This window comes from Nilaparvata lugens, chromosome 1 (genome assembly GCF_014356525.2).
Source record: "Nilaparvata lugens isolate BPH chromosome 1, ASM1435652v1, whole genome shotgun sequence".
NCBI classification, from domain to species: domain Eukaryota; kingdom Metazoa; phylum Arthropoda; class Insecta; order Hemiptera; family Delphacidae; genus Nilaparvata; species Nilaparvata lugens.
The window spans coordinates 81,540,786-81,559,730 of NC_052504.1; the positions used below are offsets into that span (position 1 = coordinate 81,540,786).

General features: G+C 34.1%; 1 protein-coding gene across 1 annotated transcript in view; it reads left to right on the forward strand.

The window, feature by feature from the left end:
* Positions 1 to 16,703, forward strand: part of LOC111053821 (atypical protein kinase C-like) — a 40,979-nt gene extending 24,276 nt beyond the window's left edge. Inside the window, exon 5 of the mRNA XM_039445100.1 lies at positions 16,578 to 16,703. Coding sequence (XP_039301034.1) covers positions 16,578 to 16,633 — 56 coding nt within the window. The 3' untranslated portion in view covers positions 16,634 to 16,703. The remainder of the gene's footprint in view (positions 1 to 16,577) is intronic.
* The last annotated feature ends 2,242 nt before the right edge of the window (positions 16,704 to 18,945 follow it).

The following is an 18,945-nucleotide window of genomic DNA, read 5'->3' on the forward strand; positions in this document are numbered from 1 at the left end:
TTTGTAATCCGTAGTCGGCTGCTGGCATCGTCATCGTTCATCGAACTAGCATCAGTCAACATCTTGTCATCTGAAAGTCACGTGCACCGGTCCGTCCAAATTCGTGTGTCGCTTTTTTGAAAGTTATGGATTATTTTAGTGCTAGTTGATGCTCATCCTAAATCGGCTAGTTGTGTTATTAGGGATATTGCATAGATGAAAGGTATGTTACTAATGACATTTTAGATGAAACATGAAAAGTATGTTATAGTTGAAAATTTTAGTTGATTATTCTATAAAACTGATGTAGGACTCTTAACAGAAGTATTCTAGTTTGTGTGACCAACGACAAGAAACATGTCGTTTTACCAATATTAAAAAAATAAATAGCCTACACTTTGTAATCAATATGATTGTTTTTCAAGTTCATATTTATTGCAATTATTCGAATTTTTATTCGCGATGGATCTCCCCCACACTTAATTCATCTCTCAAGCATGTAGAATGTAATTTTGTTATGTAAGAGTAATGTTATCGTAAATATTAATAATTCAATAAATGGCTGCATTGCTATCCATTGCAGTGTTTTTTCTAACCAGTCAACACTAAGTGTATTAGTTTTTTACTGATTATCTATCTACTTCGGATTAAAGTATATTTTACTAATTGATCATCTTCCACTAGGCTATTGATTTTTCAAGTAGGACTATTCATCATTGATATTGAACTTATTTATTGAGTACTGAATCTAGTTCTTCAGTTCGAGTAGTTCTATCAAAAACCTGAGGGATATCGTTGAGCTGATTTCCAATTTCCACAAGATAAACTATTTTTTTTCAAAATACAGATGAAACGTACTCATAAGAATATATAGAAACGCAAACGTTTTCGATACAAACCACTACTAAACTGGTTAATGTATTAAATCTTCTAGTGCTGTAAGTGAGCGGTTGTCATTAATTTTGATGAAGTATCTATGTAAATTGAGTTTTTAAGTCCAACTTTGGAGTGATGGACAATAATTCTTCTCCAATACTAGTTGTAAATCATGAGTAAACTTGACTGGCGTGCCTGGCGACTTTGAATTCACAGCCGCCCGTCTTGTCGATGAATGCAAGTTGTGGCGAAAGTTGGACTGCTGGTGTAATGCACGGCACGTTTGAAGGCAATCCATTACATCGGCCGCCTCTTCTAGTCACGGACTAATTTGTCATCCTGGCTGCTGGTCGCATGTGTCAACTGCGATCAAACACCACTTGCTTGTCATGTCCCACCGCCAAGATGCTCTTCAAATTTCGCCCCCACTGAACTGACCCACTTTGTAAAGTTGTTATTAATGCACCACGTGCAGCGTCTTCCGGCCACAAATTGCTCATTCCAAGAGATGTTACTAGTTTTATTGGGTGTTAGTGAATTCTTCACCTCTCCTCCAACATTTCAAATTTATCATTGTTTTACGGGTTTCTAGTCGCTAGAAACTATCTTGGAAATGTATCTTTGTATATATAAGTCTTATAATACTTATTTAAATAGGTAAGACAATACAAATAGGTGAAAAAACATTTATAAACTTGAAAACTTACATTATTATCCGAAATTTTTGATGACTGCGTCACCTTCTTCAACGGTTGTTGTAGTTGTAGTAGTGCCGGTGTTTTGTTTGAGTTTTCATCGGTCAAGACCACAGAGTTCGTTTTAAAAAATGGAATACGGAGACCACTGACTATGTAGGAAAAAGGAGTACAGATTGGGGGGTATTACGGGGTATTTGGGGGGCTATTATGGGTTACAAGCGGGAGATTTCAAATTTGAGTGGGTTATGGATAAGAAAAGGTGTAGATTATGAATTGATAGAAAAAAGGAGATTTAAAAGAAGAAATCAGAAAAGAATTAGACTAAAATTAGAAAATAGAATTATAGAATTAAATAAATTGGAATGACATTTATTTTTTATTTTTATTGGAAATTTAATATAGAGTTGATAGCTGTGAAATTTATAATGTGATGAAATTTATTTTATTTTAATTGAAAATTTGGTGTAGAGTTGATAGCTGTGGTACTATTGCTGTCTGTTGAGACCAGTACTGGAAGCAGCTCCAAGCACCCAAATAAAAGCCAATTCTTTCGTCTTGACGTCTATGGAGGGGGCTTTGATTTTGAAGCATTGGTCAAAGTTCTTGTTGTGCTCAGAGCCATGGCTAGGGAAGTATTATTTTTAAAGGAAGCCCTGTGATTGTTGATCGGGAGATTTAGGGCAGTGGTGGTTTCACCTATGTAGAAGGCAGGACAAAAATTGCAGGAAAGGAGGTAGATGCAATTTTTGGAGATGCAATTACTGGATTTATGGATTTGATGGGTATAGTTGGTGATAGGACTGGTATGAAATAGAGGAATCAGTGATAGGACAGGTTTTACAGCGGGTTTTACATGCTCTGGAGTCAGCATGATCCCATTCTCTAAGAAAAAGATGGGCATTTTTTGATAGAAAAGTTGTTGAATGATTTTACTGCATCTTTGAATGAATAATGAAATAACATTACACATTACACTTGGGGTATATAGAATTCCCACCCTTAATTTTGTTTTCGATTCAAGCATTTTGTATCACGGGAAACTATCATTATGTGTTCACCATGTCCCACTTTATTGCAGCAGGATCACAAACTAGATTCTAAGACAGTTGCAGTAGGGCTAATCCAGTAACAACACTTGCCAATGGAGGAATCCGCTTCTCGTAATATAAATAAGGCTGGCTAAGAGCATATCCTCGAAAAACGTCAGTGAGAGCACGATTAATCACACTCGCTTCCAAACAAGATTCATCTTGCTAGCAACGTTCCACGCTCGTCTGGAGTCTGGCAGAATGCCGGCTCAACTTCAAGCCGCCGCTCCAAATTTCTTTCAACAGTATTAATTCTATTTGAACAAACCAAGCTCTGCTCCAGAAGTTCCATTAAAAATATATTAGTGGTTGGCGTCCCTTAGTTTTCTCCATTTCAAGTGCAGTAATACAGTGTGTAAGATCTCTACATCTCAAAGATGAATTCCTCAAGTTTTGAACTTGTTATTGTACTTATTGTACAATAACAATAAGGCTAAGAGAAAGGAATGCCGATCCCATTTGAATGGGATAAGGCACAGCCAAAGAAGAAGAAGATTGTACTAACAATAATAAAGCAATAAAATAATTGAACTGATTTGTGCGCTTTGTAGATGAGAAGCTATGAAAATAATTCACATTCCTAAAACTCAATACGAGTTTTATGCCTCAATAGAGGCATTCTATCTATTCTATCTTTGTCTATTTGTAGACAATCATGCCTATCATGTTTGTAGACTATCTTTGTCTATCTCTATCTATTCAATTCTAGAATATTTTTTCTATGATAGAGGAGTAAACCGAGCCTCATCGATTCTCAATAATAGATTAGAGAGCCAATAATATTCTCATCGATTCTCAATAATAGATTAGAGAGCCAATAATTCTCAATAATAGATTAGAGTTTAGAGAGCCCCTGACACTTGAACAAAATTCATTTATTCATTAGGAATGAATAAAATAAATTCATGAATAATAATTGTGGCATGCATTCGATCATCATCATATTATAAGGAACCGAAAATCTTATTAATAATATTATTGTTCACTGTGTAATTCTGTGGAATAAATGCTTAATTTTGATTCAGAAACTATTATATTATAATAATTACTTGTATAAATAGAATAAGGATTATATCCTTATATCAAACCCAATACTTGAAGGAAATGTTTATTCTCTATCGGTCTTGCCAAATTTCGATCATCTTCTAAAAAACATCCCCTCAACTTGAATGAAATGATAATAATAATATATATTTGAATGATTCAGAAAATCATTGCAAAATAATTTAAAAAAGATATAGAAAAATGTGGAAAATCTAACAAAATTGAACAAAGTTTAATTTTTTTTACATAGCCTACCAAAAATAAGATTATTGATTGAAACCCTCTTCATTCTATCACACATTTCTATTACAAGTAGAAGAAAATTTCAACTAAACTTATTAAATTGTCAACTTTATTTTATGTGTGTGGATGTGACACTTTGAATCCACTTTCGTTGTGGATACTACACATTATCATCAATACAAGGAGTACAATAGCACATCCATAACGCACGAGTTTCATCATAGTTTGCTTGGAATTGAGAGCGTGACGGATAAGAAGGAGCGCATATATTATATGAGCGGAATGCGTTTATCGTGGACAGGGACAAATGAATGCCGCAGGTGATGGAGGGGGGTTGAAAAGGGTAAGGGGGGGGGTCGATTGCCACTGCCGTGTCCTGCATTAGTATTCATCGCAACACGGAACAAATCGAGATGCCTCCTTGTGTTCTTGCTGGAGATGGACGTCGTTGATTCAACCAACTAGTTTCTTCTGTGGTCTAGAGATAGACGTTGATTCAACGAACTAGTTCACGTTGTAGTCAACGGTCTTGAGAAGGTGTAGATTCAATGAACTAGTTTCCTTAACGGTATATTACTTATTGAGATTTTATCTCTTCAGTTGTTAAACAAATTGAAGATCTAGACGTTTATTTACTAAATACAATACCATATTATTTGTAATATGTCCATCTAAGGCTCCATGAAACTGAAGCAAGCGAGAAGGAAGAAAATGATAGGAATAGATTTAATTAATTAAAGGTAGACACGTTTTCTATCAACTTTGAAACTATACTATGTACAAATTAACGTCTGACTTGGGAGGAACATGCGCAGCAGAGAAGGCATACAGAGGTAGGGATAAAACGGCTGCGAAGTTGCCGTTCTAACCGGCAAGCATTCCTCTAATTTCTCTTGTGTATTCAAGCGCTTATGCTAAACTTACGGAGTTTCCTGTCTGGAATCCTTCAGTCGACTGACTCTAATCGACAAATTGACAACTGCGCTTCTCCCTTTCACTCTATTCATCACTGAAATTGGCTGATCTTCCTCCATTTCTCTGCGCCGCATATTCCTCCAAGTCTGAAGTTAATTTGTACAGAGTATAATATGTCATATATCTTCAAAAAACTCTATTACCTCCTCTTATTTTCTTCGCAAGTAGAACTTTATTTAATCTCTTATCAGAAAGTTGTGGATGTATTGTATCAGACGCCTGTAGCTGTATTGTATAGGCTGAATCTCATTCTTTCAAAAACTTATCACGGTCATAAAAATACATATCTATAAAAAAGATTGTATGATCTGGCTGACTCTACTCCGGTGTTAGAGTTCTTCAGGTACCCATCTGTTTGATTTCAGGGTACGGTATTTAACGTACATTAACAGTTTTTTTTTGAGCTTTCGAGCAACCGGATTAGAGAAAATAATTTCTAGAAAACAAGATGAACTCCAAGTTGACGGAGTTGATAAACTATTCCCGTTTCTAGAAGAAAACGGTATACAGTAATAAAACATTGAAGGAAGACATTTATTTATTCGTGAATACAATTACAAATCATAACCTATTATATTAAGCGAGCAATTTCTGTATATATTTTTATATTTGGTTATTTATATTTATTCTTTTATATTTATTCATGTTTATTTATGTCCAACGGATCTCGAAAACTGCTCTAACGATTTTGATGAAATTTGCAACATAGTAGGTTTATGATATAAAAATTCTATTGCACTAGGGCTCATCCCTAGGAAAACTCGCTGAACGACATTAAAAGGATAATTCATCCTTGGAAAAACACCTGAGACTTTCTTCGTCTGTGGATAGTAAAAAAGTGAGTGATCTGTGGAAAATCAAAATATCTCATCCCCGAAATTCATAAGCTGACGTATAGCCAGCTGTAAAATATAAACACGACCTAAAAGATAAAGAAACCGTGAGTTTGAAAGGTAAAATTATTCATAATTGATCAAAAATAATAATCATATTTAAAATAAAAACATATTTTCGCGATGTTTCCAAATTCATCAAAAAAATTAATTTTTCTTTCAATCCTTCAACCTTAAACCTTTTTCAGCAGATGCACTCAGCTGCTGGGTGGCCCATCAATCAGCTAATTTTACGAGAATAATACTATCTAGAAATTTTAATCAACTTGATCAAAATATCTGATTTGTTGACATGACATGTTATATCATTCAAAATTAAAGTATATCAGAATTTTCATAATTAATCATTATTTTACAATTTTAAGTGTTATTTTGTTATTCAATTTGGTTTGTAGACAATCTAAATTAAAACTTTTCTGTTTTTTAATGTTTGGACTGAAAATTGGACCTGAATATGCTCTGTTAATCAATAAATAGATAACGAGCAAAGCTCGATGCCCCGATATTCAATATGATTGGGATAGAAAAACATGCTTGGCACAAAACTATCTTTCTTCCAAATGTTGATAATGAATAACAGTTTATAACAGTAATTGGTGTAAGTGTACGTCCAGTGCCAAAATACCTGTCATCAAAGTTTTGGCTGGGATCGATTTAGTATGTTATTTTGAGCACAAAATCACAAAAATTAAACGGCGGTCACTATTGTTTTTAAAATAAAATAACATACTAAATCGATCCCAGCCAAAAATTTGATGACAGGTATTTTGGCACTGGACGTACACTTACACCAATTACTGTTATAAACTGTTATTCATTATCAACATTTGGAAGAAAGATAGTTTTGTGCCAAGCATGTTTTTCTATCCCAATCATATTCAATATCGGGGCACCGAGCTTTGCTCGTTATTTATTAATTGATGAACAGAACATAATTTAATTACTTCAGCCCAGTAATTTATTACAGTATATTGCAAAATATATATTAAATCGCTCCGTTGTCAATTGAAATAACTTGACAACTAGTCTATCAAATACTCAACTAGTTTAACCAACCATTCAACTACCGTACTACTACAACTTATTTCGTTACGTCAACGCTGAAACCGTCTCAACGATGACACTTCACTCCAGTTGGGCTGCAGAGGGCTTTCAGTATAGGAAGAGCAGCTCCTCACTACAATCGATCAGCCACATAAAAACGACCGAATGCCGAACAGCCGGCAGACAGCCCACAGCCGAGTGCCGAGTATTACGGCTGCATGTCACGTCAACTGGGAACAGGATATTTGGCTTCTTTCCAATAGCTGGCCGTACCTATCTATGCCATGCCATGTCGCCTGCATAAGCAGTGCAGTGCAGGTACCCTATGACAGCTGCGTCCTTCATTATGTGCCCGAATATTGAAAAGTTTCCCAGAAAGGTTGCCAGAACTTTAACAATAAAGTCTTTCACTGATTATAGAGATTAATCACAGGACCTTTTGAAATAGTTTGTTGTTGAAACTCGATGGTGTTTTATTATTTTTGATCTTGTACTTGAGTTAGGTTAGTGATTGAAACTGGATGATGTAAGTTAGAGGGTTGGTGTTTCTATTATTTTCAATCTACTAAGTAAGGTTAGGTTAGGTTGATTTTCTATCTGTTTTCCCTTGGATTCTCTGAAGGGAATGCCTAATCCAATGTCCTTTATGATGCAGCTTTATTGAAAGCTCGAATATTGCATTTCTTCATTGGAGTTTTTTTTAGTGTCGATACTCAAAAAATATTGACAGGATTGATAAATAAATAGTGAAATCGGAGGTCTCTGCTTTCAGCTTGATTCTCAATTGCTATTTTCTAACAATGAAAACAGATGTAGTTTACACAAGTAATTACAAGTTTATTTGTTACATTGAAGATGATGGAAAATGTTTGAAGTTGAGTGAAGATGCTAGATGTTAGAACATGTTTGTGTTTTTTTTTTCAATAGAAATTGTTATAGTTGACTTCATCTTTGTGTTTTTATTATGATTAAGTATCACTACATCCCACCAAAGACTGTGTCTTTGTAATTTTATTTTAGTATAGATCTAAATTAGTAAGCCTATTACAAGAAATTGAACAAAACTGGATAATTTTATTGCTCGGATCCCTTGTTCTTGACTGTAATGTTTTCCTTAATACACCAATAAAAAATGTCGTACAACTTTTTTATAATTTTATAGCAATTGTTATCAAATATTTTTTATGAATTTTTGGTTGTGTAATGGACTTATAACCAAGTGTAACGACTGGAATTACTTGTGTTCATGTTAACATCGAGCTCTATGCGTGATGCTAGTTTCCGACATTAATTGCTACAAGAAAGCATTTTTTCTATAGGAGTCAACCATTGGTGCCTAGCGTTACGGCGACCGTTATCATAATTTTATCTTTGATCTGAGACCGTGTTGCGAGTTTAAAAATTTACGGCCCTCCTATTCCTCTGTGACTCGGTAAATCATATTAAAATGTTGGCGTTGAATTTACGGCTTGTTCTTTTTTTGTCATTGCGAGCAAATGCACATCACGCTATGCTTTTAAAAAGTTAATTTACTGTAATATTAGCAAGAGTGATGTGGAAAATGTGTGCTGCAGTGCTAGCCTACTTGCAGCAGTATGGTGGATCACATCACAGCCTTCAAACGTTTCTGTTCAACCATCTATACTGCTTTTGCTCAGTCTGATATTTCACAAGTAGTAGACTACTACTAAAGTTTTGTAAAGGATTACTGAAGTTTTCATGCTTTAATATAGTGAACATTGGTAATTCAATAATATTCTGAAACTGCAATTTATGAAAATGAACTATAGGCAGTTAAATATGAGCATCAACTAACCAGATGAGTTGAGTAGCCAGTTTTGATTAATCATTAACAAAAATCAAACATATTAATTGATTACTAGTGTTTTTCGCTTGATGAACTGTAACTCTTGTCATTATTTCAACTATAAGTAATTCAAGTAGAAAAATGAAATGGATAGAGTATTCTTTCAAAACAAAACTAAATTTGAGATTAGCTCAACTGAGTAACATGGAGAACATAATGTTATACAACCCCTCAGTTGATACAATGTGGATATGAACATGAAAATTTTGAGATCTAATTTAGTAATAATTCACATCTCCAATAATTTATTTCTGAATAAGAAAAGTATAATACAAAAAGAAAAGTATAGGTATGAAACATAACCTATTTTTTGGACATGTAATCAAAATTTGGGAATGGAATAGTTTTGGGCCAAGCCTGTTGTTCCTTCCCAATCATATTTATATGAATTGTTATTGTATCCACGTATAAATAAATAAATAATTACTTTGATCTCAGCAATCTCAATCTAGAACTTAGAAATTCAAAAATTTCTCAAATTGGGAATTAGAAAACATTTTTTGTGTAGTTGAGAAGTTGATACTGTGGTAATTATTCATATTGAATGAAAAAGACTGAGAAATTGTCAAAAAACCACTGATTTATTGATGAATAGAAAGACCGGTTTCGGTTATTACACCATTGTCAATCTCTGATAAACAGTTTATCAGAGATTGACAATGGTGTAATAACCGAAACCGTTCTTTCTGTTTATCAATCAGTGGTTTTTTGACAATTTCTCAGTCTTTTTCATTCAATTTGAAAACAGTGTATTTGCTTTTTAGGGATGTATTTGTTTGTTTTCTCATTCATTCGAATAAGAATTTGAAGAAATGGTTGTGGCTTGACACATTTTTTTTCAACTATTGATTCAATATTGCATTGTCTTTCTATCTCAATATACATTGTTGTAAAGTACTAATTGCAGTTGAGCACGCTTTTCAACTAAAATTTTGAATATTGTGTCAAATTTGACACCGTTCACCTGCATTCAATATTCAGTGTAATAAATTGAGATGTATGCAAATTGAATTTGCCAGCTAGAAGGCAATTAGAAGCGGAATGCAGATGAGTGTTATAGTTGGGAGGCTTTAAGAGGCGGTGGCTTGTTTATGCAGGTGAATTGCAAGTTATCATCTTAGAGGCAACCAAGCAAGCCAAGTAGACAAGTAGAGCAGACAAGTGCAGGTATAAGCGGCGGCTAATTGGCGCCCAATCATATTGACTGTGTGCCCTAGTGCCTTTGCCAATATTCCTCTTCCGATCTCTACTCCTACTCCTTCTTCTTCTCCTTTTTCTCTTCCTACAATTTTCACCCATCTTCTTTCTCCTCTCTTCGTCCTCGTCCTAATCCTTTCCTTCTCCTTTTCTCTCCCCTCCTCCTCCTTTCCTTCTCCTTTTCTCTGCTCCTCCTCCTCCTCTAATCTTGCTTCGTTTCCTCCCTCTTCTACTCCTCTTTCCTTCTATATCTCCTTATTCTGCTCTCCTTCTCCTCCAACTCCTACTTTTCTCTCTCTCACACACACTCTCTTTCTTTCTCTCCTCCTCACCTTTTCCTGCGTTTCCTCCTCATGTCGTTTTTCTTCTTTTCCTCCCCCCCTCTTTTTATAATCTCTCCACTCTCTACTCTTCTTTCTTCCCCACTACTAATCCTCGTTTTTCTCCTCTTTCTCCTCCTCTTTCTTCTCTTTCTTTCTTTCTTCCCCACTACTAATCCTCGTTTTTCTCCTCTTTCTTCTCTTCCTTTCTTCTCCTCCTCTTTGTTCTCCTCCTTCTTTTTATTCCCCTCTTATCCTGGACGTCGGCGTTCATTCCCTCCTCTTCCTTCTCATCCTAAGCCTCATCTTACTCCTCCTCCTTTATATTCTTCTTCTTCTCCTCCTCCTCCATTTCCTCATCTTACTCCTCCTCCTCCTCCATTTCCTCATCTTACTCCTCCTCCTTCATATTTCTCTTCTTCTTCCCATTTCCTCATCCTTTTCCTACTTGCCTATAATCCCTCTCCACTTCCCAATCTTCCTTCATCTTCACCTCCAATTCCCTTTCTTCTTTTCTACTCTTCCTCATCCTTCCATTCACCTGCTCTCCCTCCTTATCCTCTTCAACCTTTTCCTCCACCTAATCTTGCTTCTTTTTCTCCCTCTTCTACTCCTCTTGTCTTCTACATCTCCTTATTCTGTTCTCCTTCTCCTCACTTCCTATTTCTCTCTCACATACACACACACACTCTCTCTCTCTCTCGCTTTCTCCTACTCTCTTGTTTTTCTCACCCATCTTGCAATTATTCTGTGGCCGGAGGCTGCATCTGCGAGGGCGGCCCTGGAACAAGATTAATCGCACGGCGGTGGCGGCGACCTAGAGATGCACTGCCCCCGAGCCACCCCCAATCAACGCCAACCACCCCCGAACCACCCCCAACCAACCGCAGGTCGTCGCTCGTCTCTATATTGCAATATCGCGCACTATATTAGTGTATTATTCAGTATTGGAATAACGCACACCCTCTATCACTGTGTTGTAGTGTGTATGTATAGTAGTGTGCACTGTGGCTGACCGCTGCTCCTTTATTAACTCAAGTCCACTTTATACTTTCATTATGCAACCACATTTTTAAAATTCGGAAAACATCTTGAAGATTCCATAGTGGTGTAATCACTGCTCATTGGGGGACGCATGGTGTAGCTCCAACCAGAGAGTATAGAATGTACTTCTGTGCCAACCTCTAAATGTAATTCTGTGGCTTCAACCAGAAAAGTGCTCTAATTATCATACCAAAGATTATTATTTTGAATGGGATTTATATTTTTTCCTACAGTTACCTTGAAAAGTAACCATTCCTGCACTGATTACAGAACGCAAAGAATCACTTTTCCGCTCTAGTGCGCAAAGTATTACTTTGCGTACTCTTAATACTTTGCATATTATCTTGCAATATTGCATATCTTGCATATTATCCCAATCAGCTGTTGAAATTGTTGGCGTGTATTTGCAATGCGAATTTGTTCTATCTATATTTTTTCTGATTTTCAAATAAATAAAAATGAGAACTCATTAAATTATACATTTCGAATATTATTATTCATAATTTCAAATAATATTTTTTTCATTGATAAATTGATTGGTTGAAAATTTATTTAGAAATTATGATTTAATAAAAATTGTTTAAATCTTCAAATTAATTTGATTAATTTAATTTTTAATTTGAATAAATGATCGATTATTAATTTTCAATTGGATTATCAAGTTAAAAATAAATTAAAGTTGTTATTAATAACAAAATTATACAGACAAACATTTGATCAATTTCAGCCATCATTTTACCCATAATCAACCACTTCTCATATTCAATGGTAACTGTAGGAAAAATTTAATGTGAAATACGTGCACAAAGTTCCTCTGCTGCACTCAATAAACCATTCCGCCCTCGCCTACGGCTCGTGCGTAAAATTTCTTTCGGTGCAGCAAACTGTCACTTTCGCTCTAGTTGCACAAATAACTAATGTAGATATGATGAAACTTTTGCTTTTAAGTTGTTAATTTCTTCACTTCGCTTCATGCACCAGACATCTTCTGTCTCTGATTTGTAATAACCCACCATATTATTGTTTATGAACTACTCATCATTCAGAGCATTTTCATACTTGAAATAAATTACAAACTATTGGTCGCTATTTGTTGTGTTGTCAAGTGAAGAAGTAATTATTCATTCCATTTATTTTATTAACGTAAAACCGAACATATATTATGATTGGTAGAGAACAGGCGTAGGCCCAAAACCGTACTTCTTCCAAAATGTTTTATACATTTACCAAGATTGTTCACTGGTATTCAATTTGTATGCTGGTGAAATATCGACAAATCAGCGTTAGTGACTGTTCAACGAACAGGAGGTGATCTACATTTTCAGTTTTAGAACTAGATATCCTATATCAAAGCTTTACATTTGTCCTTAAACGTTATATTTTCCAATTCAATGCAAGAAGAATACATTTTCATTAATGTATAATACATTATACATTTTGATTGTATAAATTAATAAATACAATATAAAAACTTGTAGTACCCTTTATTATTAAAAACTTTAAAATATTTTAATAAAGGGTACTACAAGTTTTTATATTGTTTTTATTAATTTGTACAAAAGTAGCCCATATAAGTGAAATGTTTTTATTAATTGTTTACTACAATTATTATTGGCACTATAGTACTGTTGAACTCTGCAATAGCATCGATACTGTTCGAAACAACTTGAAAATTTAAGCTACAATTAAGCTGGATGTGTCCGGCGGATAGTTTTCTCATTGTTTACTGCGGCTACATGCTGCTCTCCCACAAGGGAATAAAACTTAATCGTCCAAGCAATGACCCAGAGGACAAATTATTGTCGCACTCTCATTGTCACCATCTATCACCTCCCAAACATTCGCATTCGACCGCCTATTTTCAGCCTTGTCTCAGCTAGAAGTGCGCTTCCAGCCATTATTATTTCATTGCTCTGTTATGCTCTGTGGTCAACGTAATATCCTATACTGTGCACATCTCTGTTCTGTTCCTAACCGTGTTCTCTGTTGCAACCAGGTTGATTAGTTGTGTGCTCATACATCCATTTTGAAAATACAGATATAGACATAAATTTAGTAGAAAGAGAAAATGAGATGTACTTTAATGTTAACCTTCTTATAAGTTATGTTCAAGAGATGGATTAGTATTCTATTACCACTCTTTCTTGTGAGCATAGTAGTCTAATATGTCTTCCCCTGACCATACGAATTCTATAATAGGTGAATGAAAAAAATTTATTTAGAAAAGTTGAATAAATAACACTTGAATTCAATGAATATTCCATCAAATTAGAAAATTGGTTCATAAATTGCAGTCATCTTGTCAACAATGTTGTATACAACTATTATTGGCTCATACATTGATGATTATTTATTTTTAAGTGCACAATACAAAATTAACTGTTCTTTAATGATATTTAATGAACTTTCTGAATAAGCTGTCCACCTAAGGTATTTTCATAGCTATTCTTTCGTCTCTATTACTTGTACGGTACTTGAAGAACAATTAGTCTAATATTATCTCTGATAAATTGTGATTCCTCTAGTTCTTCTATAACTATCTCATTGATTTACTTATTCACTTCAAGATTTATAATAATATGTAGGAATGGAATGTATAGCACTATAGTTGTCGTTTTTGTATTTTGTATTCATTAGGATCTCTTTTTTTTGTTCACTACAGTAATGAAGTATCACTACTGTTAATCAGTAGTCTATTGTTATGTACATTTTTTTCGAAGTTAATTTATTTTGTCCTCTTTTCAATTATTTAAAATTTGTTATTATTTTAATAAGTAGATATTGTTTGTAATATTTTTTTCTTTATCATATTATTTGTATTTTTTTGTATTGTTATCTTGTAATAGAGAGTTAAGTGTAAGAGAGGGCCGACTGCGCCCTAACTTCGCTCTCTACGAAAATAAAGGCAGTAATTCAATTCAATTATTTCAAAACCGTATTTCCATTAAGCTTCGATATTCAATCAACTCATCTACATATTCATTGTTTTAAATTCATTACTCTTTTTCAACCATTGAGAAGAGACTAAAAACTGTTTCTGAAGTTCAAATTAAGATTTCCAAATTAACCATCTTCTTTTCTCCCAATAACCTACAAAAAGGTTTACCAGATTATGTCATTTATCATTTGCATGACATTAAAAAAAAATCAAAATAATTTATTTGCCAATTTTAAAGATAACAATAATAAATAAAACAAATACTTCATACTTATACAGAATAAAAATAAAATTTAAACTTAAATATTCCTGATTAGTGTCTTATGCTGATATTATTCCTAAGGTTTTACAGCCACTTGATATTGCGATCCTTTAAAAAAAATGTACTGATTGTTCAGTACAGACTGCAAAACCCGGGTTCTCCAGTCCTTGTGAATGTTGCAAAAATAAAACTCGGAGAGTAAGACGTAAGTGCCATGAGATATAGACTAATCTGCAAGCCAAACACATTTTTCTGCACTCGATTGTATTTGAAGCGAGGAATGCAGGATCGAGCTCGTTAGTGTAGCATGTGATGCAGGGATTTTGAAAATTTTCTCCAAGCATGTACGGTACGCGAAAAAGCATGATTGCTACAAAAGGAAGAAATACAGCCGCGAAGAAAGCTCTGCAGCTCTTCGCATGCAAGCAAATGGAAGGAGGCCGCTCATAAATTGCAGCCGTACTTCGCCCTACTCTACGGCTCATTTTCTTTCTCGTTCTAGGAATCTTACTCCATTAATCGACGTTTTTCGCAAGATATCGTAAATTTCTTCGTTATGGGTTGTTGAGATCTAAAAGAAATAGGTAGTTTATTGTAAGTTCTTTGTCCAACATTTCTTTATTTGCAAATAAAGTAAACTGAATTGTAGTTTGTATTTATCAAACGGTTTTCGATATTCTCATCAGTGAATTATTTTAATCGGTTTAATTTTGCGTTTATTTTGAACGTTTGATTTCCATCTTTTACAGGTTAGTATCTAAAGCTGCGCTTACACCAAAGTTATTAACAAAATGTTAATAACTTAATCCTTATAGATTCTATTAGATTGAACATAACTTATTATACACATGATGAACATATGTGTTTGTCAAGTTCCGTTCAGTTTTATAGAATCTATGAGGATTAAGCTATTAACATTTTGTTAATATCTTTGGTATAAACGAAGCTTAAGGTGTTGAAAAATGTTGGACGTAACTTTGATTTGTACTCAAGGTACCCAAATTTAGAAATGAGAATGTTCGGTCTATGACTGTTTTCTTCCTGGATTTTTCAAATACCGATGTAACAAGTAATGAGTAATCACTTCCATATAAAAGCTGTTATGTGAAATGTGAACTCAAGATTGATAAATTCGTAACTCATGTCTTTACTCAATTCAAATTGAATATACAGTACCTTGACAACCAAATGTATTAATTATTTTAATCCTTAAGTCCAATTTAAGATATTCATAGAAAATCAATATTTATTGGTATATTCCTTCTCATAAATATTTTGTTTTATACATAAAATGACATTCCAAGCTTTGCTTTATCTTGACTCAGTGGATATTTCACTGATGACGGAATTAAAAAAAATAAATTCTTATTCTATCCATCATTATATCAATAAACTGGTTATTGAGTAGGTTTATGATTGTGAAAAATTTATAAATAATGATTAATCTGTCGCATAATCCTAGGAGAATGAAAATAAGAAGTACAAGAATATTCCGAAATTAGGAATTCTTTGTATAAAATTTTTTGTACAAAAATAATTCAAATTTTTAATATATTTGCTGTGAAATATAGTAGAGTATCTTATTTGGACTTGTATAGCAATTCAGAAATGATGCGCATAACAGATTCGTCTGTGTGAGGGCTCTGCATCATTTTCAAATCTTGTCTTGTTGATCTTGTTCCATCCGAAATTGCAATACAATTTAACAAGCGTCCTTTGGGAAGAGGACAGAGTTGCAATGGCTCCATGATAACGCTCTTAGGACTCACAGTTTAAATATCTAGTTGCCTTGTCATGCCTCACTGAAGCGAGAATGAATATTATGTTGAGATTGCAAATTGAAATTCCACTTGCAGCATTTTATTAGAACCTTCACTCATAGCTTCCTATGAAATGCGAGTGGTAGATTCTTAGTACATTCTGAGAGAATTCAAAGTTCAGTTAATCTTACATTGCATGCAAATTATTATAAATGTTTTATCACTGAATTTCTCGACATTTCCTAACATTTAAATTTGTTTCCAGGATTTTGAGTGTGTCATTGCTTGCTTAATATTATACATATTTCATTTTTGACTTCTCTTTTCTAATATTGCAATTTGTTTTCAGGTAAGTGTTCCTGCTTTCAAGTGATTTTTCAAAAAAAAAGTAAGTTCATTAGTTGATTATCTGTTTTGAAAAGTACTTCTTTTCCATTTCAATAATTGATGCTATTGATGCAATAATCAAAGCTATTCCTAATACAAATACTTCAAGTGTTTTAAACCTCTAAATAGTTTATCTGGTTTTATTCACTTCAGACTATAAACAATTCCCAACATTCAAAATATTCAACTTTTTCTCAATTCAATCAACTGTTTGAGGAGTATACATAAACTAGCCGTCAGGCTCGCTTCGCTCGCCATATCCATCTAGCCAGACCCCCGACTGGATCGTCCAAGAATGAGATCAGCAGGCTCGCTTCGCTCGCCTGCATTTTTCATTTGAGCATTTTTATCATATGTTAGGACAATTCAGTCGGGGGTCCAGACTAAAGGTCTGGCTAAACGGATATGGCGAGCGAAGCGAGCCTGACTGCTAGTAATATAATATTCCCAGGATTGAAGTAGCAGTGCCCAATCAATTTTTCCGCGATAAATGCATTTAAATCTTCAACTTGGTGCCAACCTAACAAAGTCAACTCAACTTAATGCCAACCTGACAAAATTATTAATTTAGTTGCCATTTAACAACTGTTTCGAAGAGGTACTCTATCTAGATTATAGTTCTATAGTAACATATGATATGGAAATTTCAATTATAATCAAGAGATTGGGAGAAGAAGAATATACATGCTAAAAGACGAACTTTAAACCCTTAAAAACAACCCATAGAGTTAAAATATTGCCAAAAGATTTCTTAGTGCGCGCCTCTAAAGGGCCAACTGAATATACCTACCAAATTTGAACGTTTTTGGTCCGGTAGATTTTTAGTTCTGCGAGTGAGTGAGTGAGTGAGTGAGTCAGTCAGTCAGTCATTCAGTCAGTCAGTCAGTGAGTGAGTGCCATTTCGCTTTTATATATATAGATTATTCATTTAACTCACTATAACCTTTGAACTAACTGTTTTTGCAATTCAGAATAGGATCAGATTCGGGATACTAGATAATCATAGATAAAGGATAAGCGTATATTTCTTGTCTCTGATAGTATCACATCAATGAGCATAGTTCATGAGAGAGATGGTTGCGTAAATTTATTGCCAAAAATTTAGTTTAAAAAAGTTTTTTATTACTAATGCATGCTAATATCCTTCCCAGAAAAGCTGTACTTGAGCTCTAGGAGGAATCCCCTAACTATCCAACTATCACTAATTCCTTTCATTCTTTTCAACCATCAAACATCATCTTGCCTAAACTTGATATAAAGAATCTTTGCTCTGATATCGAAATAATAATTTGTTCCAAGCTTATTTCCTTCATAAAATGTTATTTTTTGAATTCACCGCTCCATTATACCATGATTTCTCATACAGTTTCCACTTGTACAACTTTAAAATTTCAAGAATGAAACAGGTTCTTACTTTTTATGAAATAAAATTGAGAAAAGGTGTATTGCAAGAAGATGGAATAGAATAGGAAACAAGAGATTGAAAAGTGAAATGATGTTGTTCAACATGGGACTGTTGTGAGTTATTGTTGCGAATAGTTTTTGCTTTCTCCGAGGGCGAAAGTTTTTGCTTGGCCTTCTTTGTCTGATTCGGAATGGATGATTGAGCTTTGAGAGGGTTATAGTTGAGAGAAGTTCCTGATAGCAGTTACAATACGCTAGTCGCCGAGTTCAATCCATTTTCCGATCAGAGGAAGACTGAAGGATAGAACAAGTTGGAAATTTTGTTGCTTTGCAACAGTCGTGATATTGCGGCTCTGTAAACTTTGAGGTTCTGTGGCTAAGCCGGCGTCTTCGGTTTCCACCTTTCTTCTTCGACACTTCCTTCTTCTGAATTTATCCTCGGTTTCAAAGCTGTGAATAATGGCAAAGGACTATCAGTTTCCAAGCATATTGCTTACTGAAATAGAAAGTAACTTGAGTCATCATCTTTCAAAATATTTCAATTCTCTATCATTTCACAATGATGTGATTTAATAATAACAGTATTGAGCATATTATTTATTAATACAGTAGTATTGAATGACTACTAGATTTTGTTCTTCTGCTGAAGAAAAGTTAGTAACCCTCGATTGGTTTTATTCTATTCTCACCTTTTGACATTTTTTTGCTGAGAACGATTCATTTGCATGAGCATAGCTGGTAAGAGATTTTAGTGAGTGATTTGTCAAACCCAAAATTCAACATTTCTATTTAAAAAGCAGTTTTTATTACAAATGCCTGCTATACGTACCAAAAAAGCTGTAGATTTGATTTTGCTCTAGGAGTGATACGTTTCTATACGTTTCTACTTTTTGAATTACTTTTTGTTATCGAATACAGTATATACC